This window comes from Coregonus lavaretus, assembly GCF_964263955.1.
Source record: "Coregonus lavaretus genome assembly, chromosome: 5".
NCBI classification, from domain to species: Eukaryota; Metazoa; Chordata; class Actinopteri; order Salmoniformes; family Salmonidae; genus Coregonus; species Coregonus lavaretus.
In genome coordinates, this window is record NC_139992.1 from 61191650 (window position 1) to 61219597 (window position 27948).

The window sequence follows — 27948 nt, forward strand, 5'->3', positions numbered from 1 at the left end:
AGCTTTTAGTGTTCCTGAGTTTAAGGTGGCAGTGACGAAAAGAGCAACAGATAATTTATCTGTTTACACAATGGAGTTGTTGGCCATACTATTAGCTGAAGAGTGGGTGTTGGAGGTGAGGCCAGACAGGGTAGTCATCTGCTCTGACTCCTGTGCAGCACTGATGAGCTTAAATGCATGTGTGTCTCAGAGCAGACAGGATGTATTGTATGAGGCTTTGCAGTGTTTGTATAGGGTGAAACAGATGGGGGTATTTGTGATGTTCCTCTGGGTACCAGCTCATGTGGGAGTAGAGGGGAATAAGGAAGTGGATATTATTGCCAAGCAGGCTCTTAAACATCCTAATGTTGAGATGGAATCGTCAATCAGTAAAGCAGAAGCCAAGGGATTAATAAGAACAGTTGTTGAAAATAAGTGGCAAGAGTTGTGGAACAGGGAGAGTAAGGGAAGACACCTGTATAAGATCCAGGAAAAGGTGAGTGCAGGAAGGTCCTCAGGCAGACAGAGAAGGGAGGAAAGTGTAGTCACAAGGCTGAGACTGGGATACACAAGGCTAAATAGTACATTGAATGTGGTGGGGGAAACATCCGACTGGGATGTGTGATCATTGTCAGGAGGAGATGGAGACAGTGGAACATGTTCTATTTCAGTGCCAGCAATATGTGAGAGAAAGGAAGCGATTGTTATTAGATTTGAGGAGTAATAGGGTTGAAGAGCCAGAATTAAGTGAACTGCTGGGGAAATCTTCAGGGGTAGTATTTAATTATGTATTTCGTTTCCTTAGGGAGACGAGATTATTGGGTAGGATTTAGACCTTCACTGTCTCTGGTCCACACTCCAGTCCAGTTGGTGGCAGTAATGCACTTTAAAGTTGGTTGCCAACCGCCATATAAAAGCCACAGAAGAAAAAAATAAGAAGAGTAAGAGGATTTCCACGTGTGTGTGCGCTCAGCTGCAATCATGGCAGATCTTCAGATGAGGCTTCTTCGGCAGAAAATCCAGAAAAGAAGCGAAAAGAACAAAGAGCGAAAGCTACTTCAGAAACGGAAACCGGAGGAAGATAATGGTAACTGTTTTTCGAGTATCATTGTCGACAAGTTGTATTGACACTCGCGCTAGCCAACCTCGAAGCAAGGCTAAGTAGCTAGCTATGTTAGTTTGCTTAACTATCTAGTATGTCTCTGGTGGATGTTTCTGCAGAGTTGATTGTCTATATCGGAAGTCACGCATTAAAGACAGTCTTTTAGTTCATACACGTAGTTAATTCGACGATTGTAACGAGTGAATGAACATGATCCCCATTCCGTTAGCTTGTGGTGTTTTTCTAGCTAACGTTAGCTACTACATTTACATTTTAGTCATTTAGCAGACGCTCTTATCCAGAGCGACTTAGTTAGTGAGTGCATACATTTTCATACTGGCCCCCCCTGTGGGAAATGAACCCACAACCCTGGCGTTGCAAGCGCCATGCTCTACCAACTGAGCTACAGGGGACCTACAACTGTTCAATTTTTTTAGCTAACGTTAGATATAAGTAAAACACCAAAATCCTACTGCAATGCTACGCTATTTAACTACTAATTCGGCAATTTCGAAACATTGTTGTACAAGTGAGGTTTTGAGACATTGATCTCTTCCCGTTATTGATATCTGCCATATCTGAATGAAGAAGTTGCCAATCGGTTAGTTAGTCAGTTAGCTAACGTTTGCTAGCTAGCTACATGGCATTGGTTGTTAGATAGCCTGGTTGATGTGATTTTATATTCTGTGTAACGTTACTTTATTCACAGACGACGCAAACCGACTTCCGGAGGAGTGTTGTGATGAAAGGAGTCAGGTGGCCACTGCAATGTCAAAGCCACAGAATGCCAAACCCACTAATAAGCAGCAAAAAGAGAAGAATGTGTCTGCAGAGGTGGACACAGAAGAACATTTTGTCAAGAAGAAAAAGAAAAGGAAGCTCAACACCACTGAATTGCCAGGTAATGTTGTGTACTACTCAGTAATTTATTAGAATGGTTGTTGAACCATTCATGGGGTAAATGGCTAAAAGTGTCAGTTTCCCAAGTAGTGAATCTTGTCCATGTCAAATAATATTGACATGTTTCTAATGTAGGTGTGAAAAAATCCAAGGAGGAGGATATGGAGGAGGAGAGGGGGCTGAATGTGACAGATGAGGATGCTGATCAGACCACAGACCAACCCACACAGCCTCTTGAATGGGGGGAGGAGGATGAAGAGGGCGACGATGACAAGGGAAGTGAGGATGAGGTGGAAAAGGGGGAAAGAGAGAAGTTTGGGGATGATGAAGAGGAAGATGGACCAGAGCTCCCATCTGGCTTGACAGGTATTCAATGTTCAATGATATAGACATAGGTCAATCAGAGGCCTTTACACTACCAAATGTTAGCCTTGTCAATTGTGCATGTTATGTGTAGCAATCATTTCTCAGTCTTAGATATGGGCCAGGAACTATTTACAATTGTGCCTCTGCCAGCATACAAATATGTATAATATTCTGTGTTTTCCTGGTAACCATGGTCCTTTACTCTAGGTCAGTCCTTCTCAAATAGTGGGGCGCGCCCCCCTGGTGGGGCTCGGAGCAATGCCAGGGGGGGCGCGTGTGACCCCGTGGAACGTGCTTTTTTTCCCCCAGGTAGTATGGTTTTTTTGCACCGAACAAGAGCACACAGCACAGAGCAGGAGATATGAAGTGCAGATAACAAACCCTTAAGAGACACCATGGAAAAATATTTAACAGGGATGAAAAGAAAGGCGGAGAGAGACTGAGATAATGAGACAAACGTAAGTCTCCCGAAAGCTAAGACGAGGAAATATGACGAAGCGTATGTAGCGCTTGGCTTCACTGTGACTACGGTGGGAGACGAGGAAAGACCGGTATGTTTACTGTGTCTAAAAATGTTGGCAGCGGACAGCATGAAGCCAAATAAATTAAGGCGTCACTTAAAGACATTACACCCCAATCACGCTGATAAGCCGCTTGAGTTTTTTCAGCGAAAACGTGCCGAATATTGCCAACAATCGTCCCGCTTTGTGAATGCTACTTCAGTAAACCAGCGAGCACTGTTAGCATCATATAAGGTGGCGTACCAAATTGCTCAGTGCAAAAAACCCCACTCCATAGCAGAGGAGCTGATACTGCCTGCAGCATTAGACATGGTCTCTGTCATGCTGGATGACGCAAGTGCTGCAAAAATAAAAACTATCCCTCTGTCCAATGACACTGTCGCCAGACGTATAAATGACATTGCTAACGATCTTAAAGAACAGCTGGTAGATAAACTCAAAGACAAACGTTTTGCCTTACAGTTCGATGAAGCAACTGACAGCAACAAAGACTGTTTGTTTATCGCTTATGTACGTTTTGACATGACAAACTCCCTGTGTGAGGATCTACTTTTTTGTAAATATGTCAGAGACAGAGCCACAGCTGAAGAGCTATTCAAAATGCTGGACTGCTTCCTGACTGAGAATGGGCTAAAGTGGGAGAACTGCATTGGTGTTTGCAGTGATGGTGCACAGACCATGGCAGGGATGAGAAAAGGACTTCGGGCACTCATCAAGAAGGCCTCACCTAATGCTGAGTGGACACACTGTGTTATACACAGAGAAGCACTGGCTTCAAGGCACCTTTCCTCTGAATTAAGTGAGGTTATGACTGACATTGTAGGTGTAGTCAATTTTATAAAGACCAGACCACTAAAAACAAGAGTCTTCTCTGCTATCTGTGAGGAGATGGGAGCTGAACATCAAGCTGTGCTGTTTCACAGTGAAGCAAGGTGGCTGTCACGAGGAAAAGTCTTGTCCCGAGTTTTTGAGCTCAGAGAGCAGATAAGAATGTTTTCGGAGCAGGAGCACAAGTATGACCTCGCAGAAAAATTTAGTGATGAGAACTTCCTGGCAAAACTGGCCTACCTGAGTGACATATTTGGAAAGCTAAATGAACTAAATCTACAGCTTCAAGGGAAAGATAAACACCTCCCTCAGGTCACAGACAAGGTCAGCTCTTTCACTCGAAAGCTTGCAATGTGGGGCAGGCGACTTGATGAAGGACATACTGATTCATTCGAGAACCTGCATGAATTTGTTGACACTACTGACTATGATGCCACCTCAGTGATTCCATATATTAAGGAGCATATTTAATCACTGATGGGATTCTTTAAAAAGTACTTCCCTGAAAACAGTTCCCAATATGACTGGGTGAGAGATCCTTTCAATGCACCAGCTCCAACTGGTTTCAGCTCTGCAGAGGAGGACCAGTTCATTGATATGACGTCTGACTCCACATTGAGACTGAGGTTCACATCACAGACACTGAGTGAATTCTGGCTGAGTGTAGAGAGGCAGTATCCACTCTTAGGGCAGAGGGCCATGGGCATTCTTCTTCCTTTTGCAACATCTTATCTTTGTGAGACTGGCTTCTCTGCTGTTGCTGCACTGAAGACCAAGTACAGGTCCCAGCTAAACATTGAGCAGGAGCTGAGAGTTGCAGTATCATGCTTCAAACCCTGTTTCGAAAAGCTGTGCACTGCAAAACGTGCTCATTGTAGCCATTAATCCTGACTTCCTCATTTTGATTTTTAAAAAATCAGCACAAATTGTTTTATTCATTTTTGTTTTATAGGTCAAAGTGTTTCATATATTGTGCTCCTGAGTTAATGTTGCTGATCAATTTGAATTTATTATTATTTATTGATTATATTTTATTTTATTTTTCAGTATCAAATGGTCAAAAAATGTTTACAGTTTAAATAAGGCTTGAATTATTTTCTTAATTTCAGGCAAATTGATGCACTTTAAGTATTTTCTGTTACAGACTAAAAAACAATGTTAATAAAGTTATTATTTGTTGTAAGTTGATCTGTATTTAATGTTAATAAGGATACAATGTTATGCAGAGTTGTACTTATAACAATTTTATAGACAAATGATACTATTTACAGTCGCAGCGGAGAGTTGGGGGGCGCGAAATGTTTACTTCTTCCTAGGGGGGGCGTAACAGAAAATAATTGAGAAGCACTGCTCTAGGTAATCCCGAGGCAGTCTACTTGTGTTGTGTGTTAGTAGGGATGGGCATTTAAAATGAGAATAATATCAATTTTATTGAGATATCCGCAGTCTGAGAAAGTTGTGTGTGTGTGTATATAGTTGTGTGTGTGCATCACCATACACAAAAAAAAAAAATTTATGCACGCATGACTGTAAGTCGCTTTGGATAAAAGCGTCTGCTAAATGGCATATTATTTATATATATATATATATATATATATACTGCTCAAAAAAATTAAGGGAACACTTAACAACACAATGTAACTCCAGGTCAATCACGCTTCTGTGAAATCAAACTGTCCACTTAGTAAGCAACACTGATTGACAATAAATTTCACATGCTGTTGTGCAAATGGAATAGACAACAGGTGGAAATTATAGGCAATTAGCAAGACACCCCCAATAAAGGACTGGTTTTGCAAGTGGTGACCACAGACCACTTCTCAGTTCCTATGCTTCCTGGCTGATGTTTTGGTCACTTTTGAATGCTGGCGGTGCTTTCACTCTAGTGGTAGCATGAGACGGAGTCTACAACCCACACAAGTGGCTCAGGTAGTGCAGCTCATCCAGGATGGCACATCAATGCGAGCTGTGGCAAGAAGGTTTGCTGTGTCTGTCAGCGTAGTGTCCAGAGCATGGAGGCGCTACCAGGAGACAGGCCAGTACATCAGGAGACGTGGAGGAGGCCGTAGGAGGGCAACAACCCAGCAGCAGGACTGCTACCGCCGCCAGCAGGCCACAAATGTGCATGTGTCTGCTCAAACGGTCAGAAACAGACTCCATGAGGGTGGTATGAGGGCCCGACGTCCACAGGTGGGGGTTGTGCTTACAGCCCAACACCGTGCAGGACGTTTGGCATTTGCCAGAGAACACCAAGATTGGCAAATTCGCCACTGGCGCCCTGTGCTCTTCACAGATGAAAGCAGGTTCACACTGAGCACATGTGACAGACGTGACAGAGTCTGGAGACGCCATGGAGAACGTTCTGCTGCCTGCAACATCCTCCAGCATGACCGGTTTGGCGGTGGGTCAGTCATGGTGTGAGGTGGCATTTATTTGGGGGGCCGCACAGCCCTGACTGCCATTAGGTACCGAGATGAGATCCTCAGACCCCTTGTGAGACCATATGCTGGTGCGGTTGGCCCTGGGTTCCTCCTAATGCAAGACAATGCTAGACCTCATGTGGCTGGAGTGTGTCAGCAGTTCCTGCAAGAGGAAGGCATTGAGTCCCCCTCAGGAGACTGAAAAGATTTGGCATGGGTCCTCAGATCCTCAAAAAATTCTACAGCTGCACCATCGAGAGCATCCTGACTGGTTGCATCACCGCCTGGTATGGCAACTGCTTGGCCTCCGACCGCAAGGCACTACAGAGGGTAGTGCGTACGGCCCAGTACATCACTGGGGCCAAGCTTCCTGCCATCCAGGACCTCTATACCAGGCGGTGTCAGAGGAAAGCCCTCAAAATTGTCAAAGACTCCAGCCACCCTAGTCATAGACTGTTCTCTCTGCTACCGCAGGGCAAGCGGTACCGGAGTGCCAAGTCTAGGTCCAAAAGACTTCTCAACAGCTTCTACCCCCAAGCCATAAGACTCCTGAACAGCTAATCATGGCTACCCAGACTATTTGCACTGCCCCCCCACCCCATCCTTTTACGCTGCTGCTACTCTGTTAATTATTTATGCATAGTCACTTTAACTCTGCCCACATGTACATATTACTTCAACTACCTCAACTAGCCGGTGCCCCCGCACATTGACTCTGCACCGGCACCCCCCTGTATATATAGCCTCCCTACTGTTACTTTATTTTACTTTGCTATTTTTTTCTCAACACTTTTTTTGTTGTTTAATTTGTACTTTTTTGTTAAAAATAAATGCACTGTTGGTTAAGGGCTGTAAGTAAGCATTTCACTGTAATGTCTGCACCTGTTGTATTCGGCGCATGCGGCCAATAAAATTTGATTTGATTTGATACATTTGATTTCCATTGATAATTTTTGTGTGATTTTGTTGTCAGCACATTCAACTATGTAAAGAAAAAAGTATTTAATAAGATTATTTCATTCATTCAGATCTAGGATGTTATTTTAGTGTTCCCTTTATTTATTTGAGCAGTGTATGTATGTATGTGTGTGTGTATATATATATATATATATATATATTTTACTTTAAGAAAGTTGGGCAGGGGCCAGCGGTGTGTGAGACACCAGAGGGAGAGAGAAAAAGTAGCCACTGACTCGCGCTAGTTAGACATACATGTTAATGCCATAGGTTATCTGTTATCCCATCTGGCAGTGCCTGTCTTTACTGCATCAAATCGATGTAAAGTAGCTAGCTAAGATAGTCAGATGTTAACTAGGCTAGTTGAGGCTATTTTACTGCTCTCCCCCTTCCTTGTCTACAACATTCCATTCAGATTAAACAACAGCCTACCTGTCGGTTGCTCATTGTAGCCTACTCATTTATCTAACTTTATTCTGTAATTTCACTTCCATTTTTGCATTGATTAGTGATCTCCCACTTCACGTTGCTGCACATGGTGCCTCTGACTGTAGTGCAAACAACAAGCTACACGCGTGAAACTTGTGTAGGCTATACAGTAGCCTATGTCTTTGTATTGGGTGCACGTCATGAAAACGACTCAAAAGTTTGTTTTATTAAATTAAGCATTTCAAATGTCATGGTATAGCCGTATCTGTAGCAATGTCACATGGATAATTTTATTTAATTGAGACAAAGCCTTTTCATTTTAAAAATAGGCCTATGATTTTTATTTATTTTTATGAATAGACCTACTCTCGCAACTAGGCCTATTCAAATACCAACGTCAGTTTGGATGTTAGAATAACCGTGCCCATCCCTATGTGTTAGTGCTAGACTAGAGCCCTTCCATGCTAAACCCACGAAGGTGGGAACTCTGAACTGTGGTTTCTGTATCTCAGGTGCGTTTGAGGACACGTCATTTGCCTCTCTAGCCTCTTTGGTGAGTGAGAACACTCTAAAGGGTGTGAAGGAGATGGGCTTTGAGCACATGACTGAGATCCAACACAAAAGCATACGGCCCCTACTGGAGGGAAGGTACGCCTACAGTTTATCGCTAAGTTTCATGTTAGGCAGAATCGCCACCTGTTCATGTATCCCTGCAACTCTACCAGGCTGACTAAAGCAGAGCTCTGTAAAATCCATCCAGGACCACCAAAAGTTGGTGACTTGCATCCTAGAATCAGCCCTACAGGACTGATAAAGAACTAATATTGTTTTGGCTTGATCGATGACTCCCTTATTTTATCTTTTGAATCTTCTAGAGATGTCCTGGCTGCTGCTAAGACTGGCAGTGGTAAAACCCTGGCCTTCCTCATCCCCTCCATCGAGCTCATCTACAAACTCAAGTTCATGCCTAGAAACGGTAAGATTAGTAGAAGATTGAACCAATGTAGATGGTTGAAGCAATGTTATAAATATTCTGCACCATAACGCTACAAGCTTCACGTGCATATATCTATATGCGGGCTTGGGTGGAGTCAGATTTATGGAGCAGCGGACACATTTTGGTAACGTGATACCTCGCCGGTCCATGCATTTCTAGACTCCCAAATAACAAAGATCACAAGGGGTGATGGCAGAGATTTTTCTGTTGATAACATCATCACAACTGTAAGCTAATTTGAAAGAACCAACTGCATATTTAAATAATAGCTAGGCCTACATGTAATGAAAGTTAAGGTTTGATTTACATTACCATATTTTGTGCCTGCCAGTAAGCTGTAGGTTACTCCGCTAGCAGCTTGCTAGGTAGCTGGCTAAAAAGAGCAAGCAAGCTAGCCTTTTAGCATCCCACATGTCGCTCATGTGAAATAATTTGCCCTGGCAGATATTTTTTTAGCCTACTCGCCAGTCTAACTTACAACATTATCCCAATTTAATATGCTGCTTCAATGTATTTGCTCCCATATCAGCTAAAAATAGAGAAGGCACATGGCTACCAGCTGTTTTTACTGTGTAGCAGTAGTTATTACTTCACAACAAAATACCTTTTGGGGGGGGGGGGGGGATTCTAATAAGGCTACAATGTAGGGTTAATTGTTTGAACAGTTGCTGAGATTATATTTGGTTATCAATGCTACTTTGATGCATAGCCTGTAGATCAGATCAAGGAACCAAGAGACAACACTGCCCCCACGGCTCCAGAAGGAATGATAAGGCGCATTTCATTTTCAGGTAGCACAAAAGTATGTTGAATGTCGGCACATATTACAAGGAGCCACCCTTTTTGTGACTAAAAACTACATTTCAACACTGCGCTACGCTCCGTATCTACTGTCTCTTTAGAGTGTGTAGACCCCTTTAGGTGTTCACGAATATATGAAAGGACTGGGTAGGAGTAAGCAATATGGCAATGTTTTGACTTAACTCTCCAGTAGACTAGGCACAATTTCCCTCATTACCTTTCACCCATCCAGTCTTACTAGCTCTGCTAACATCAAAGGTGTAGGGTCTAGACCGGGGGGTGGGGGGGGGGGGCAAAGTACGGCACGCTGGAAACTTTAATAAAAAAAATAATACATTAAACAAATGTATTAAATATAATTTTTTGGCTTAAAATTACTAATTCCGTGATATACAAACAACCTCCAATAGATGCCGCAGTAGCCTGGCAGCACGCTCTGTATTTGGGCCTACAGTCAGATTCAGAATGTCCTCAGTCATCATAGCCACGTCATTGCTTGAACACTTTTCACGTGAAAAATGAGTGCTGTGAAAATGAGAAGTGGACTCTGAATGTCGTGTTTTTAAAAGAATGGACAGCAAAATACTTTTTTACTAATATTTGACATAAGGCGGTATGTATGATATGCAAAGAAAGTGTTACTGGATAAGAGCGTCTGCTAAATGACGTAAATGTAAATGTGTTAGTTTTTAAGGAATATAATCTAAATCGCAATTTTTCAAGCAAGCATGCTACCTACGCTAGCAATCTGTCCTCTCAGGAAAAGGCAAGGAAGGCCTCAACTTGCCACAAACTTAAAAGGCCAACAAAATATGTTTACTAAATGGTGCTCTACTCAAGACTCTGTAACGAAGGCAAGCTACGTAGTGGTGCATAAAATTGCAAAGCATAGCAAGCCTTTTGCTGAAGGGGAGTTTGTAAAAGAGTGTTACATTTTACATTTTAGTCATTTAGCAGACGCTCTTATCCAGAGCGACTTACAGTTAGTGAATACATATATATATATATATTTTTTTTATACTGGCCCCCCGTGGGAATCGAACCCACAACCCTAGCGTTGCAAACGCCATGCTCTATCAACTGAGCTACATCCCTGCCGGCACTGAACGCGCCCACATCGCAGTGCCGCACTGAGACATACAGTAGCACTTTGATCGACCTGCATGCTGAGTTTTCCCGCCGCTTCTCCGACTTCACCAAGACTGAGCTGGAGTTTGTGTCATGCCCCCTGTCTTTCGACAGTGAGAAAGCACATCCAGACACACAATTGGAGCTAATCGACATCCAATGTGACAGTGCTTTGATGGAGAAGTACAAAACAGCAACAATAGACCAGGTCTATGGCTCACTGAATGAAAAAAGTGCCCAAAGGATGCTTGTTTTATTCGGGTCCACATACAGTTGAAGTTTACATACACCTTAGCCAAATACGTTTAAACTCAGTTTTGCACAATTCCTGACATTTAATCCTAGTAAAAATTCCCTGTCTTAGGTCAGTTAGGATCAACACTTTTATTTTAAGAATGTGAAATGTCAGAATAATAGAGTGATTTATTTAAGCTTTTATTTATTTCATCACATTCCCAGTGGGTTAGAAGTTTACATACACTCAATTAGTATTTGGTAGCATTGCCTTTAAATTGTTTAACTTGGGTCAAATGTTTTGGGTAGCCTTCCACAAGCATCATTGTCCATTTGGAAGACCCATTTGCGACCAAGCTTTAACTTCCTGACTGATGTCTTGAGATGTTGCTTCAATATATCTACATAATTTTCCTTCCTCATGATGCCATCTATTTTGTGAAGTGCACCAGTCCCTCCTGCAGCAAAGCACCCCCACAGCATGATGCTGCCACCCCCGTGCTTCACCGTTGGGATGGTGTTCTTCGACTTGCAAGAGACCCCCTTTTTCCTCCAAACATAACGATGGTCATTATGGCCAAACAGTTCTATTTTTGTTTAATCAGACCAGAGGGCATTTCTCCAAAAAGTAAGATCTTTGTCCCCATGTGCAGTTGCAAACCGTAGTCTGGCTTTTTTATGGCGGTTTTGGAGCAGTGGCTTCTTCCTTGCTGAGCGGCCTTTCAGGTTATGTCGAGATAGTACTCGTTTTACTGTGGATATAGATACTTTTGTACCTGTTTCCTCAAGCATCTTCACAGGGTCCTTTGCTGTTGTTCTGGGATTGATTTGCACTTTTCTCACCAAAGTACGTTCATATCTAGGAGACAGAACGCATATCCTTCCTGAGCGGTATGACGGCTGCGTGGTCCCATGGTGTTTATACTTGCATACTATTGTTTGTACAGAACGTGGTACCTTCAGGCGTTTGGAAATTGCCCCCAAGGATGAACCAGACTTGTGGAGGTCTACCATTTTTTTGAGGTCTTGGCTGATTTCTTTTGATTTTCCCATGATGTCAAGCAAAGAGGCACTGAGTTTGAAGGTAGGCCTTGAAATACATCCACAGGTACACCTCCCAATTGACTCAAATTATGTCAGTTAGCCTATCAGAAGCTTCTAAAGCCATGACATTTTCTGGAATTTTCCAAGCTGTTTAAAGGCACAGTCAACTTAGTGTATGTAAACTTCTGACCCACTGGAATTGTGATACAGTGAAATAATCTGTCTAAACAATTGTTGGAAAAATTATTTGTGTCATGCACAAAGTAGATGTCCTAACCGACTTGCCAAAACGATAGTTTGTTAACAAGTAATGTGTGGAGTGGTTGAAAAACGAGTTCTAAAGTGTATGTAAACTTCCGACTTCAACTGTATGTGTGTGACCAAACGTTCTCATGAATTACAACAAATCCCGTCACAGGTCAAATTTAACAAATTACCACTTGTCAGCTGTTCTGAGAATCTCTACATCAAAGTTGACACCAGACGTTGATACCCTTGCCAAGAGAGGTGACAAGACCCATTGTTCACATTAAGACTCAAATAACCGTGACTGGGGTAGGCAAGGATTATGCTTTTTCATGGTGGTTATGCAGTGAGAATTATCCAGCAATGCACTTGGATATAGGTAGTAACATTCCGTCAGATTTGGCTTAGGTGATTGGATAACTGTAAATATGGCTCACAATGGAGATGAGAATTGTTCCTTAATATGCTTTCAAAAACAGACCATTCCAAATGAAATGGATGCTCTTACCATATGTTGCACAAATTGTTTTTTTACACTTCTGCGGTTACATTTTGCATGTTTTTAAGTTTGTTACTAAGTTTGATTGTACTTTACAAGGGTAGAGATACAGGATCTGTGTGTTTGACTGTGTCTGTGATGTTATAAATTATATCAATTTAGCGAAATGTTTGTTCACAAACTAGGGTAGAATTGTTCTGCAGTACACTAGTAGTTGCGTGTCAATGTGAAAATGAATAAAGGCTTCACATGTTTTGTCACACATATAGTATGTGACCCTTCACTTGGTTGCAAAAACTCAATGTGGCCCTTGAGCCAAAAGGTTTGCCCACCCCTGTTCTAGACTAAAGGAAGGGGCTAGGAACTGAACTGAAATGTGCCTAAGACAGAACCCTGCTCCCCACTATCCCAAGGCACGGGCGTGGTGATCCTGTCCCCAACGCGCGAGTTGGCCATGCAGACGTACGGTGTGATGAAGGAGCTGATGACCCACCATGTGCACACCTTCGGCCTGATCATGGGCGGCAGCAACCGCACGGCCGAGGCCCAGAGGCTGGCCAATGGCGTCAACATCCTGGTGGCCACCCCCGGCAGATTGTTAGACCACCTGCAGGTAACCATAAGAACAGTAACTGTATTAAAGCACTTTTCATACATGTATATCAAAGTTGGGACCAGGTAACCTCTGAGCACCACAATGTTGACTAAGGATCAGACTGTACACTGAACAAACAACTATTACAGTTCATATAAGGAAATCAGTCAATTTAAATAAATTCATTAGGCCCTAATCTATGGATTTCCCATTACTGGGAATACAGATATGCATCTGTTGGTCACCAATACCCCCCCAAAAAAGGTAAACCAGTCAGTATCTGGTGTGACCATTTGCCTCATGCAGCGCATAGTTGATTGTGGCCAATGGAATGTTGTCCCACTCCTTTTCAATGGCTGTGCGAAGTTGCTGGATATTGGCGGAAACTGGAACACGATGTCAAACACGTCGATCCAGAGCATCCCAAATATGCTCAATGGGTAACATGTCTGGTGAGTATGCAGGCCATGGAAGAACTGGGACATTTTCAGCTTCCAGGAATTATGTACAGATCCTTGAGACGTGGTGCCGTGCATAATCATGCTGAAACATGAGGTGATGGCGGCGGGTGAATGGCACGACAATGGGCCTCGGGATCTTGTCACGGTGTCTCTGCATTCAAATTGCCATCGAAAATTGCAATTGTGTTTGTTTTTCCGTAGCTTATGCCTGCCCATACCATAACCCCACCGCCACCATGGGGCACTCTGTTCACAACATTGACATCAGCAAACCGCTCGCCCACACGACACCATATTCACGGTCTACAATCTATCCGGTACAGTTGAAACCGGGATTCATCTGTGAAGTGCACACTTCTCCAGCGTGCCAGTAGCCATCGAAGGTGAACATTTGCTCACTGAAGTCGGTTACGATGATGAACTGCAGTCAGGTCAAGATCCTGGTGAGGATGATGAGCTTCCCTGAGACTGTTTCTGACAGTTTGTGCAGAAATTCTTCGGTTGTGCAAACCTACAGTTTCATCACCTGTCCGGCTGGCTGGTCTCAGACAATCCCGCAGGTGAAGAAGACGGATGTGGAGGTCCTGGGCTGACTTGGTAACGTGGCCTGCGGTTGTGAGGTCAGTTGGACGTACTGCCAAATTGTCTAAAACGACAGAGGCATCTTATGGTAGAGAAATTAACATTCAATTCTCTGGCAACAGCTCTGGTGGACAATCCTGCAGTCAGCATGCCAATTGAACGCTCCCTCAACTTGAGACATCTGTGGCATTGTTGTGACAACTGCACATTTTAGTGGCCTTTTATTATCCCTAGCACAAGGTGCACCTCCGTAATGATCATGCTGTTTAATTCGCCTCTTTATATGCCACACCTGTCAGGTGGATTATCTTGGCAAAGGAGAAATGCTCACTAACGGATGTAAACACATTTGTGTGAAATACACTTTTTGAGTTTATGAAAAATGTATGGGATCTTTTATTTCAGTGCATTAAACATGGGACCATCACTTTACATGTTGCCTTTATATTTCTGTTAAGTATATAATGTTTCAGTGTCCCCGACTTATAAAAAAACAACTCGGTCGACTGAGAGTCATCTGTTCTTTCGACGAATCGATTGGTAGAAGTTTTAAAACGTGTATTTTTCCATATAAACACACCCTAAGTGTTTTTAATATAATGAACTATATGCACTGAGCTTGTCGGATTCTTTAAACACAGTTTGATGAAATAATTAATTAGAGCTTCAAACTAGTCACCTTTCGCCGAAATTCGCCATTTTGAATCTAAAATAGGTAACCTACGTGATTTGTGTATACACTTTTGGATTACTACTGGCTGTATCCAAGGCTCAGCTAATCGTTCACATAACAATGCAGCGCTCTGGAAAGACCGCGGAGAGTGGAAAGGCAATTAGTCCGGTTACAGCAGCGCGTCCTCTGAACGACAACAGCGGTAGGTGAGAAGCCTGACGACGGAGACTGGGGTGATGAAGCATACTTCATGAGCTGTAACCGAAAAACAGCTGGCTTTTGGAAAGTTTAAGGTGAGGGAGCAAGTGTGGTGGAACAAGAATTGTTAGCATTAAGTATCTTGCTAGCTGGATCGAGTTCTTCGTTAGCTAGCCAGAGAAATGTTGAGCAACATTAGCTAACATAGCTGATCAAATAATTGTAGTTTATGGTGTGAAAATTAGCTGGCTAAAGTCAGACATCTAGCTAGCTAACGTTACAACATCAGATGAGCTAACGTTAGTAACGTAAACTCGAGGAACCAATTCGCTATGGTATTAACTGGTATAAGACTCCTTGCCGTTCCTCAAGCTATAACGTTAGTTGATCACTGGAACCTGGCCATCTGTGTGAAACGTTAACTCGCTATCGAACTAACTACTATCTATGAATTAATGTTTTCCCTCTACAGTATGTGTTTAATTTTAAGAATGAGAGAATTAGGCGTTGCTTGTTAAACAAGTGGATTCAGGGATGAAGTGTAGCTGGAGCTGGGCCAGGTTTAAGCTGGATGCCTAGAGGTGAAAGTAACAGCACTCACTTTTTCAATACGGTGGATAAAAAGGGGTATGCCGGGTGTACTCTGCCTGGAACAGAGCAGATGTACACAGGCAGAAAGTGTACAATGTAATAATGCGTAGTGTAGCCCAAAGAGATTGCTTTTGTTGTGTTGAACTTGACATACTGTAACAGTTGAGTGAGGGGAGGTTATTTAATTTTTTACTCAGAACGTTATTTTTGCACACATGTAGCCTTCTGCACTTGATCGACGTCTACTATTGTGACCACTATAGTCGTAGCTACTATAATAGAGAAAAAATAGAATGCCTGTTTCATTCTATTTATACTTTAAGATGATTTTTTCCCAAGTGTGTTATTTACATATGTGTGTGGTCACAAGCTTTCTATTATAAAGGCTGTCATGGCTAACTGCAATATTAATGTATTGTTTATTCTGTGAACTTGAGTGTAATTTACAGTAAAGTCTAGGCAACAAATAACATTGGATTGCTTTCCTTAAATGTTTTTGCTTTGAGTTAGGTTCACATTAACTACAGACTGATCATGTAGATCATATTCTTTGTTTAATTAGTACACAGTTAAACTGCATTTCAAGAAGGGATCTAGTCACTAGAAATTAGCATTTTAAAGCTGATGCATGGTTCAGTGCAAAAAAAAAAAAGTTTTATTTTTATATCCCTGATTTTAAGACTCATTACTCAAACGGGAGCCAGAGATCAAGCTAACCAGAAGAAGAAGAATAATAATAAATAAAAAAATGGGTCCTTACCCACCCCTCCCACTGCTGCTGGCCTTCACAGATTCTGCAGTTACATTTGACATTTTAGTCATTTTAGCAGACGCTCTTATCCAGAGTGACTTACAGTTAGTGAGTGCATACATTTTCATACTGGCCCCCCGTGGGAAACGAACCCACAACCCTGGCGTTGCAAGCGCCATGCTCTACCAACTGAGCTACAGGTAGAGCTTCTGAAGTTGCCGGTAACCTTTTTCACGTGGAGTGCCAATTCACAATTTCTTACAATTTCAACCATTTACGATTTTCATATGCACATTTTCGTGGAACAGTTTCAATTATAATAGTTTTCGTATCTCAATCATTTGTGGTTAATCTAAATGAAAATGATACAAATCTCAGTTAAAATTAATCTAATGTAAGAGCGCATGCCTCTGCCAAATGGACATGTTGTATTACACACCGTGAGCCATTGGCAGCTAAATAATTTAGCGCAGATCGCAGAGAGGCCTATATACCGATGCAATTCTATTGCCAACTAGGTAAAAATAGCCTGCATTAAACCAACAAATAAAAGCATTGCAGGTAGAAAATATCAGAATAAATATCCTATAAATCACATTGGCTATGCATGGCAGTTCATGTTCTTTCAATCTCATTAATCTCTCTGCTCTGCCTGTCTGCAACAAACATTTTTATCAACTATCAACTGGGTCCAGCCCGAAGCTAGCAAACTTGCAGCGTTATATCAACTATTCCCTCAGTTTCCTGCGCCAATGAGCTCAGAACAGAACATCTGTATTTGTGCAAAGGATAAGAAGTAATAAGGCATTTTATGACATCTGCTGGATCAAAGCATGAAATGTTTTCATTTCACGCTGAGATTCAGTGTTTATTAAAAAGGGGAGAGCTGGAAAGAGATTTCAAATACATTGAGGACTATTGTCATTAGGGCTGATCGCATTTAGTCGATTGTTTGGTCGATAGGCTGTTGGTCGACCGAGACGCCTTACTGATTCACGTCTATCTGAGTGGAGTAAGGCCGCGGGAATGGCACACCAGTAGTACATTTACCCGTTAATTCCCATCTCTAATCTACAATGTTTGGTTTCTATCATTTCTGTTAATGCATAAAATGTATTCTTATTAAAATCTAACAGTTATTGTAGGAGTGGACACGTTGTTTGCAGAGTGCACAACCTAGGCTACACTTGTGAGAAATACATGTTGGTTTATTTCATTCCATTTACGAGTTGTCAATTTATTAATTATTTTTGTTTTGGAGCACTCCTGTCAATCTTGAGTATGGACACGCACCTGATTACGCATATAGAAGTAGGACTAGTCTACCTGGCCTGCGTGCAAATGTAGGCCTGTAAATATGCCCATTTGGGGATCTGATACTATTTGTGATCGTCTTAACTCACCATCACTGTGGAGCTTCTCAAATAAATGTTTTCTTCGCCTCAAACAGCAAGTCAACGAAGTCTGTTTTTACATCCATTTGAGAATGACAATAGTTCCTAAACGTAGCTTATTTGAGAAATCTTTCCTGCTCCCCTTTCGATTACCACTCAGTATGAAAGGGGTGGAAAATGACATGCTCTGATGCGGTAAATACGTCATAGGCCTACCTGATGACTTCTGATCCGTTGCGCAAATAGCCTACAACAAGCAGTGTCTATGTCCGGAGCTCACTGGCACGGAAACTCTGAGGGCCCAGAATATTTTATACAATGTTGCAAGTTTGCTAGCATGAGCTTTGCGCATGACAACATTAATACAATAGGTGATACAATGTTTCCAGTTCCATGCAGACTGGCTATGCATGGCTTATGTGATTTTATAGGATATTTATTTTTATCAGGATATTTTCTACCTGCGGGCTGCAATGTTTTTATTTGTTGGCTTTATGTAGGCTATTTTTACATATTGGCAATAGAAGGTACTTTAAGATAGAATTTTGATGAACCACGTGACATTGATTTTGAGATGAAGGCTTTATTAAAAATGTAATTAAACTGTTCCATGAAAATCATAACTGGCACGCAGATTAGTTACAAAGAAAAAGTCAAGTGTGTTCTTTTGCCCATCTTAATCTTTTATTTTTATTGGCCAGATGTGGTATTTTCTTTGCAACTCTGCCTAGAATGTCAGCATCCCGGAGTCGCCTCTTCACTGTTTAAGTTGAGACTGGTGTTTTGCGGGTACTATTTAATGAAGCTGCCAGTTGAGGACCTGTGAGGCATCTGTTTCTCAAACTAGACACTCATGTATTTGTCCTCTTGCTCAGTTGTGCACTGGGGCCTCCCACTCTTTCTATTCTGGTTAGAGCCAGTTTGCGCTGTTCTCTGAAGGGAGTAGTACACAGCGTTGTACGAGATCTTCAGTTTCTTGGCAATTTCTTGCATGGAATAGCCTTCATTTCTCAACAAGAATAGACTGACAAGTTTCAGAAGAAAGTTATTTGTTTCTGGCCATTTTGAGCCTGTAATCGAACACACAATTGCTGATGCCCAAGATACTCAACTAGTCTCAAGAAGGCCAGTTTTATTGCTTCTTTAATCAGCACAACAGTTTTCAGCTGTGCTGACATGATTGCAAAAGGGTTTTCTAATGATCAATTAGCCTTTTAAAATGATAAACTTGGATTAGCAAACACAACATGCCATTGGAACACAGGACTGATGCTTGCTGATAATGGGCCTCTGTACGCCTATGTAGATATTCCATTAAGAATCAGCCGTTTCCAGCTACAATAGCCATTTACAACATTAAGAATGTCTACACTCTATTTTTGATCAATTTGGTGTTATTTTAATGGACAAAAAAATTGCTTTTCTTTCGGAAACAAGGACATTTGTGACCCCCAACTTTTGAACGGTAGTGTATATTTGCGCGCAGGCCAGGTCACCTATGCGTAATCAGTTGTGCATCCTTACTCAACATTGACAGGAGAGCTCCAAACAAAATACTTATTAATACATTGACAAAACTCGGAAATGGCAAGAAATAAACCTAAACTTGTTTCTCACAAGTATAGCATGGGTTTTGAGCTCTGCAAATAACGTGTCCACTCCGACAATGAGAATGGTAAACGACTGTAATAATAATATATTGAATGCATTAACAGAAATGACCATAGCCAAACAAACATTGTAGATTAGAAATGATGGGGATTAACTGTAAATATACTAGTGATATATGTAATGGCCATTGATAGACACTAACAATCAAACAAGTCATACAATGAAGTTATGAAACAATGAATGCACACATTGGCGGGAGAGCACATTCTGGGGAGAGACGCGCCTTGTGCATCTTAGCCACACTCCCCTTCTTGACTCAACATTTTTTAAATATACACAAGACACATCTTCACAAATACTGTAGGCCTAAGGAATACTCTCAAACGGTGTCAGGTCCAAAGCAGTAGCCATTTATGGAAACTAATGCAATTTCACTTATTTTTTCAATTTTCTCAAATTGCTTGGCGTGCCAAAGCAAATACCCTTGCAATGCCTGTCCTAGAGTGCTGGACTGTGCCATCCCCGCAGCCTCTGCAATGGATTAGTCCACTGAGACAGGTGTGAATCAGACAAGTGTCTGCCATAAAATAAATCAAATCAATTTGCGACCTCTCAACAACCAAAAATCTGTCGACCGACAGCCTATCGACCAAACAATGGACCAGTCGACTAAATGGGGTCGGCCCTAGATTTTTGCACACATTCAGTCCCGGGCACTTTTAATTTGTTTCTCCCCACCCCCTTGCTCTCTGTAGAATACTGCCGGCTTCATGTATAAGAACCTCCAGTGTCTGATCATTGACGAAGCTGACCGTATCCTGGAGGTCGGCTTCGAGGAGGAGCTGAAGCAGATCATCAAACTCCTGCCAAGTATGTACCCACATCATGGCCATAACCATCCTTGCATATACTGTACCATGGCGTTTGATGCTATTTGTCTGTTTTTATGTGTAACTCCCAGTGTTTTAACATGTCTAACGTGCATTCTTCTTCAGAGCGGAGGCAGACCATGCTGTTCTCGGCCACCCAGACCCGTAAGGTGGAGGACCTGGCCCGTATCTCCCTGAAAAAGGAGCCCCTCTACGTGGGTGTGGACGACAACAAGGACAACGCAACCGTGGATGGCCTGGAGCAGGTAAACAAAACTACTCACTGCTGCAGAGTGACGATACTCATGCATGACATGCCAGGGGGTCAGCTTGTTGTTGCTAGTTAAGCGGATTGTCGTCACTTGTCCCAAGACTCGAGGTATCTGAAAGTAGCAAAGCTTTGTTTTTGGTTAGAGAGTATTGGGTCGTTTGAGACCCTGCCATGTCTCCTCCACGGCAAGGTTATAGGTAAACCTCACATCAGTTAGAATGTGTACTTCAGACAGGAATGTGGTTTTCTGGTTTTCTCTGGTGCTTCAGGGATGCGTGGTCTGATATGTAAACGTTGTCTTGGTTTTCAGGGATATGTGGTGTGTCCCTCAGAGAAGCGCTTCATGCTGCTCTTCACCTTCCTGAAGAAGAACCGCAAGAAGAAGCTTATGGTGTTCTTCTCATCCTGCATGTCGGTCAAGTTCCACTACGAGCTGCTCAACTACATTGACCTTCCCGTCATGGCCATCCACGTGAGTTGTCACCTCTCTGTCCAGAGGGGTATACTACAAAGCAGGATCAATGAGTTAGCCAGCTAACTTTGATAAACAACCAGAAATTACTACAGATTTTAGGGTTCGTTAAGCTAAAATATTATGCGTGTTGGGTTCTTGAGTCAATTAGACCATGCTCATTTCAAGCTTATCTTTATTTAAAAAAAAAAAAGTAAATTTATTTTATAACATTTAGGCAAGTTAGCTGGCTAACTCCTTGATCCTGCTTTGTAGTATACCCCTCAGGGTTGTAAACATTAGGGCACACCATAGCTAAGCGTTTTGCAAAGGAAAACAAAAATGTGTTTCCTATGGGACAAGTTCAGATAGTACCTTCCCGTTTCTGACAGTTTATCTGTTTAATGCCTGCAGAACACGACCCAACTCACTTCATTCGCTTGTCTCAGGAAGTTATTCGGAGCCCTTTTGAGTCAAAAAGACACTCAAGCCATATACACCACAGGCGATAATTATGCCCAAACTAAGTGTCCCGAGTAACAGCAAGGTAGTTCCAAGACTAGCAACATATTGCAGCCTATACTCTGTGTCAGAAGTCTTCAGGCTATTATCTGACTCAATTTGAGCTTTGCTACAGTGAACCCCAGTCTGAATCCACAAGGCATTCTCTCTCTTATTTGTCTGCTGCAGAGACAACTGGTACATCCACACTTGGGTCTAAAGGCCGTGTACCATTCATTATAACACAACATATATGAACAAATATTGCGCTGTGGGATTAAACATTAACATGTACTGTTTCGTTCAGCAATAGGCTGCATGCTTCCCATCCGAAACAGTTCGCAACAGTTCGTGCTTATATTCATGCATATACAACATTTTGTGACGTTTTTGTTTGGCTGTTCGTGCACATTAAAAAAAGAAATCTAGGCAAGCAGAAGTCTACGCCCTTCGTTGATCATTGGTCAACAGTAAGGATTCTTCAGTGAAGTGTTGTCATTCAACGATAGACGACTCGTTTTCATGCACATTTTGTCACATGAGAAATACTGCACCAACCATCTTAGTTGGGTATAAAATTGCGCAACTAAGATCTCCTCTGCAAAAATGACAGATTTGAGTTATCTTAGATTAATTCAAACTATTTTGGCTACGGCGTCTCAAGATGAACAAATATTACTATTGCCGCTTTTTCTCATTTTCCAAGGGAAGGTCTTTTTTTAAGGGAGTAAGCGAGCATACGCATTCAGTTCGTCTAGCCAACCGAACCGAAGCATGCGGAAGCCTTTAGCCAGGCGTCTTATCCTCTGTGGTCAATGCAGCCTGTGGCTGACGTCTAATCATCTCCTTTTGCTTTGATCTCTCAGGGGAAGCAGAAGCAGACCAAGCGTACCACCACCTTCTTCCAGTTCTGTAACGCCGACTCGGGCATCCTGCTGTGTACAGACGTGGCGGCCAGAGGCCTGGACATCCCTGAGGTGGACTGGATCGTCCAATATGACCCCCCAGATGACCCCAAGGTACCTAGTGAAGTTTGAGACACTCTTTCATGCATCTTCGACACTAGCCAGAAATAACCCCTAGCCTATAGGTATCTCTAGCCAATGCCTCAGTGAAGCATTCACATTTGTTTCCCTCTTCCTTATTTCTTCCCTCTTTCTTTTCCTAGGAATACATCCACAGGGTCGGCAGAACGGCTCGCGGGATCAACGGCATAGGCCATGCCCTCCTAATCCTCAGGCCAGAGGAGCTGGGCTTCCTGCGCTTCCTCAAACAAGCCAAGGTAAGACCCTAACCCAACCATCTCTATCCCAACCATCTCTGACCTTACCTCAACCCAGCTCTCAACAGCAAAACAAGGAAAACATGCAAAAGATTAACCGTTTTTCAGCAGTGATATGTTTTAAAATGACATTTTTTATTCTGTTTTTATCTTGCATCAGGTTCCTTTGAGTGAGTTTGAATTCTCTTGGGCAAAGATCTCCGATATCCAGGGTCAGGTAAGATATTCATCCACATTTATTACTGCATGTGCATCAGCGCTAACTGACATTACATCTGTCACATAGTGGACTGCAACGGCTAATTAGTTGAAATGGTCAAATGATAAGCGACTTCTTACATACACTCTCCTACGTATTTATTTGGACAATGAAACGAAAACGTTTAATTTGGCTCTATACTCATGCGTTTTGGATTGGAGATAAAATGTTTTGAGGTGACAGTACATAATGTCAACTTTTCTTTGAGGGTATTTTCATATACAGTGCCTTCAGAAATTATTCATACCCGTTGACTTATTCCACGTTTAGTTGTGTTGCAGCCTGACTTCAAAATTGATTAAATATATTTTTTGGGTCACCCAGCTACCCCCCCCCCCCTGTTGTTGGTAAAGGTGAGAGCTTAGCATGTTTTGGGGGTATGCTCTTTGGGCCTCTAACTTTTTCACGATTCATTATTCACGATTCATTCATGACTATCCGTAAGCATGGTAGCATCCACATTAATGTAGAAGTATTCAGAAACATTCTATTCTTTACAATAAGTGACTCCAAAATGATACAATACATTATTTACCATTCATTTCTATTGGCACAACATCTGAAGCACTTCCAAAACAAACTGTAAATGCATCTAACAAATGTGTAGTCACGCTTGATGTAGTCATTGGGTGCTAGGAATATGGGACCAAATACAAAAAAATTTGACCACTTCAGTACACTAAGTTAATTTTTCCAAATACTTCAAATGAGTTGACTAGATGCATAAAGTGCTTTCATTTCTAAAATGTTAAAGATATACAGTGCCTTCAGAAATTATTCACACCCTTTACCTTTTCCACATTTTGTAACAGCCTGAATTTAAAATTCTTTAAATTTAGATTTTATCACTGATCTACACACACTATTCCCTCATAATGTCAGTGAAAATTAGTTTTGTAGAATATTTCTGAAATTAATAAAAAATGGAATGCTGAAATGTCTTGTGTCAATAAGTATTCAACCCCTTTGTTATGGCAAGTAAAATAAGTCCAGGAGTAAAAATGTGCTTAACAAATCTCATAATAAGTTGCATGGACTCATTCCGTGTTCAATTATAGTGGTTAACATGATTTTTGAAGGACTACCCCATCTCTGTACCCCACACACATAATTATCTGTAAGGTCCCTGAATTGAGTATTGATTGTCAAGCACAGATTCAACCACAAAAACCAGGGACGTTTTTCAATGCCAAGGGCACTGATTTGGTAGTGTAAAAAAATAATATCCCTTTGAGCATGGTGAAGTTATTCATTACACTTTGGATGGTGTATCAATACAGCCAGTCACTACAAAGATACAGGCATCCTTAACTGTTGCCAGAGAGGGGAAAAACTGCTCAGGAATTTCACCATTAGGCCAATGGTGATTTTAAAACAGAGTTTAGTGGTTGTGATATGAGAACTGAGGATGCATCAATATTGTAGTTACTCCACAATACTAACCTAAATGACAGAGTGAAAAGGAAGCCTGTACAGAGTACAAATATTCCAAAACATGCATCCTGTTTGCAACAAGACACTTAAATAATACTGCAAAAATAAACTCTGCAAAAAAAATGTCCCTTTTTCAGGACCCTGTCTTTCAAAGATAATTCGTAAAAATCCAAATAACTTCACAGATCTTAATTGTAAAGGGTTTAAACACTGTTTCCCATGCTTGTTCATTGAACCATAAACAATTAATGAACATGCACCTGTGGAACGGTCGTTAAGACACTAACAGCTTACAGACGGTAGGCAATTAAGGTCACAGTTATGAAAACTTAGGACACTAAAGAGGCCTTTCTACTGACTGAAAAACACCAAAAGAAAGATGTCTAGGGTCCCTGCTCATCTGCGTGAACGTGCCTTAGGCATGCTGCAAGGAGGCATGAGGACTACAGATGTGGCCAGGGCTATAAATTGCGATGTCCATACTGTGAGACGCCTAAGACGGCGCTACAGGGAGACAGGACGGACAGCTGATCATCCTCACAGTGGCAGACCACGTGTAACAACACCTGCACAGGATCGGTACATCCGAACATCACACCTGCGGGACAGGTACAGGATGGCAACAACAAGTGCCCGAGTTACACCAGGAACGCACAATCCCTCCATCAGTGCTCAGACTGTCCGCAATAGGCTGAGAGAGGCTGGACTGAGGGCTTGTAGGCCTGTTGTAAGGCAGGTCCTCACCAGACATCACCGGCAACAACGTCGCCTATGGGCACAAAACCACCGTCGTTGGACCAGACAGGACTGGCAAAAAGTGCTCTTCACTGACGAGTCGCGGTTTTGTCTCACCAGGGGTGATGGTCGGATTCGCATTTATCGTCGAAGGAATGATCGTTACTCCGAGGCCTGTACTCTGGAGCGGGATCAATTTGGAGGTGGAGGGTCCGTCATGGTCTGGGGGCGGTGTGTCACAGCATAATCGGACTGAGCTTGTTGTCATTGCAGGCAATCCCAACGCTGTGCGTTACAGGGAAGACATCCTCCCTCATGTGTTACTCTTCTTGAAGGCTCATTCTGACATGACCCTCCAGCATGACAATGCCACCAGCCATACTGCTCGTTCTGTGCGTGATTTCCTGCAAGACAGGAATGTCAGTGTTCTGCCATGGCCAGCGAAGAGCCCGGATCTCAATCCCATTGAGCACGTCTGGGACCTGTTGGATCGGAGGGTGAGGGCTAGGGCCATTCCCCCCACAAATGTCCGTGAACTTGCAGGTGCCTTGGTGGAAGAGTGGGGTAACATCTCACAGCAAGAACTGGCAAATCTGGTGCAGTCCATGAGGAGGAGATGCACTGCAGTACTTAATGCAGCTGGTGGCCACACCAGATACTGACTGTTACTTTTGATTTTGACCCCCACCCCTTTGTTCAGGGACACATTATTCAATTTCTGTTAGTCACATGTCTGTGGAACTTGTTCAGTTTGTCTCCAGTTGTTGAATCTTGTTATGTTCATACAAATATTTACTCATGTTAAGTTTGCTGAAAATAAACACAGTTGACAGTGAGAGGACGTTTCTTTTTTTGCTGAGTTTGTGGCAAAGAAATTAACTTTTTGTCCTGAATACAAAGTGTTATGTTTGGGGCAAATGCAACACATCACTGAGTACCACTTCATATTTTCAAGCATGGTGGTGGCTGCAACATGTTATGGGTATGCTCGTCATCGGCAAGGACTAGGGAGTTTGTTAGGATAAAAAGAAACCGAATACAGCTATAAGTACAGACAAAATCCTAGAGGAAAACCCGTTTGTCTGCTTTCCAACAGCCACTGGGAGACAAATCCACATTTCAGCACGACAATAACCTAAAACACAAGGCCAAATCAGTTTTGACTTTAATCGGCTTAAAAAGCTATGGCAAGACTTGAAAATGGCAGTCTAGCAATGATCAACTTCACAGAGCTTGAATAATTATTTTAAGAATAATGGGCAGTGTTTTACAATACAGGTGTGCAAAGCTCTTAGACTTACCCCAAAAGACTCACAGCTGTATTCACCGCCAAAGGTGCTTCTACAAAGTATTGACTCAGGAGTGTGATTACTCATGTAAATGTTATATTTCTGTTTTTAATTTTCAATACATTTGCAAACATTTCTAAACATGTTTTCACTTTGTCATTATGGGGTATTGTGTGTAGATGGGGGGGACAATTCTTTCTATATTTAATCCATTTTTAATTCAGGCTGTAACAACAAAATGTTGAATAAGTCAAGGGGAATGAATACTTTCTGAAGGCACTGTATTTGAAAATACCCTCCAATAAAAGTTGACATTCTGTACTGTCGCCTCATATAAAACATTTAATCTCTAATCCAAAATACTGTGGTATAGAACCAAATAAAGCCTCACTGTCCAAAAAAAATATGTAGCGGAGTGTATGTGCAATTATCTGACAAGCCTTAATCTCAATGACATATCCACAGAAAAATTTGTAGTTTTCACGATTTGTTCTTTGCAGCTGAATAAGCTGATTGAGAAGAACTACTACCTGCACAAGTCAGCTCAGGAGGCCTACAAGTCCTACGTGCGGGCGTACGACTCGCATTCCCTCAAAGCGATCTACAGTGTCAACACGCTCAACCTCCCCATGGTGGCACAGTCTTTCGGCTTTAAAGTGCCTCCCTACGTCGACCTCAGTATCCTTTTCTACGTCCATGTTGCCTGAGCATATTTTCATCAATGTTGTTTCTGAAGGGTTGCATTGTCTTACTTTGTTTGTCAATGTCTGTTCTCATGACTTTCGCAAACATCCCTTATTCCATCCCTCTGTCACCCCCCTACAGGTGGTAACGATAAATGCCTATTCCCAATTGGTCAATTCAGTGCAGTACAGTGTTTCCCTTAACCCAGCACTCCTCTCCAGACGTTCACAGCAAAGGAGGACTGAAGATGACAAAGAGGGGCGGAGGAGGCGGCTTCGGCTACCAGAAGGGCAAGCCCGCTCACAAAGCCAAAATCTTCAAGCACGTCAACAAAGGCAAGGGGGACAAGAGGCAATTCTCCCGCTAACCTGCGGTCCTTTGGGGGCAATTACAAAATGGCTTCATGACCTGGACACACTCCCCTCTCGCTCTCTATCTAGAGACCAATCTATTACCCTGTACTGGGCATTGTGTCTTGCTCCCTATTTGTGTGTGTTAGACCAGTCTCTTGCCACCTGTAAGAGGCCCAGTTTTCGCTCCAATGCCTCCACCTGTGTCTTTCTGAACAGGTATTTTGTGTCTTTAGTGACAGGACTCTGTGGGCTAATAACTGTTGAAGACATCCCCTGCATTCCTTTCCTTACAGCAGATTTGGATTTTACCATGGACTGTCTTTGATTTAATTATGCAGAACTGTATATTGATAAATGTATTTGCATTATTTTCATCCTTCTACTTTACTGGCCAATTTAAATAATGTATATACACCCACACCGTTTGTTGGCACACACAGAATTTCAGAGCGTTGCAACCATTGAATTCCCATTTATTGTATACTTTTTATATTAAAAAAACAAGCCCTTCCA

At 42.2% G+C, this 27948-nt stretch overlaps 1 protein-coding gene across 1 annotated transcript; it reads left to right on the forward strand.

The window, feature by feature from the left end:
* The first annotated feature begins 897 nt into the window (after positions 1–897).
* LOC311129616 (ATP-dependent RNA helicase DDX18-like) lies at positions 898–27948 on the forward strand. Its single transcript, XM_084161960.1, has 14 exons — positions 898–1066; positions 1791–1982; positions 2117–2347; positions 8015–8150; positions 8378–8478; positions 12865–13064; positions 20063–20177; positions 20303–20442; positions 20758–20919; positions 22266–22418; positions 22568–22681; positions 22842–22898; positions 26899–27076; positions 27304–27948. Exons 1-14 carry the CDS (start codon positions 961–963, stop codon positions 27447–27449), a joined length of 2031 nt encoding a protein of 676 aa, XP_084018086.1. The 5' UTR covers positions 898–960; the 3' UTR covers positions 27450–27948.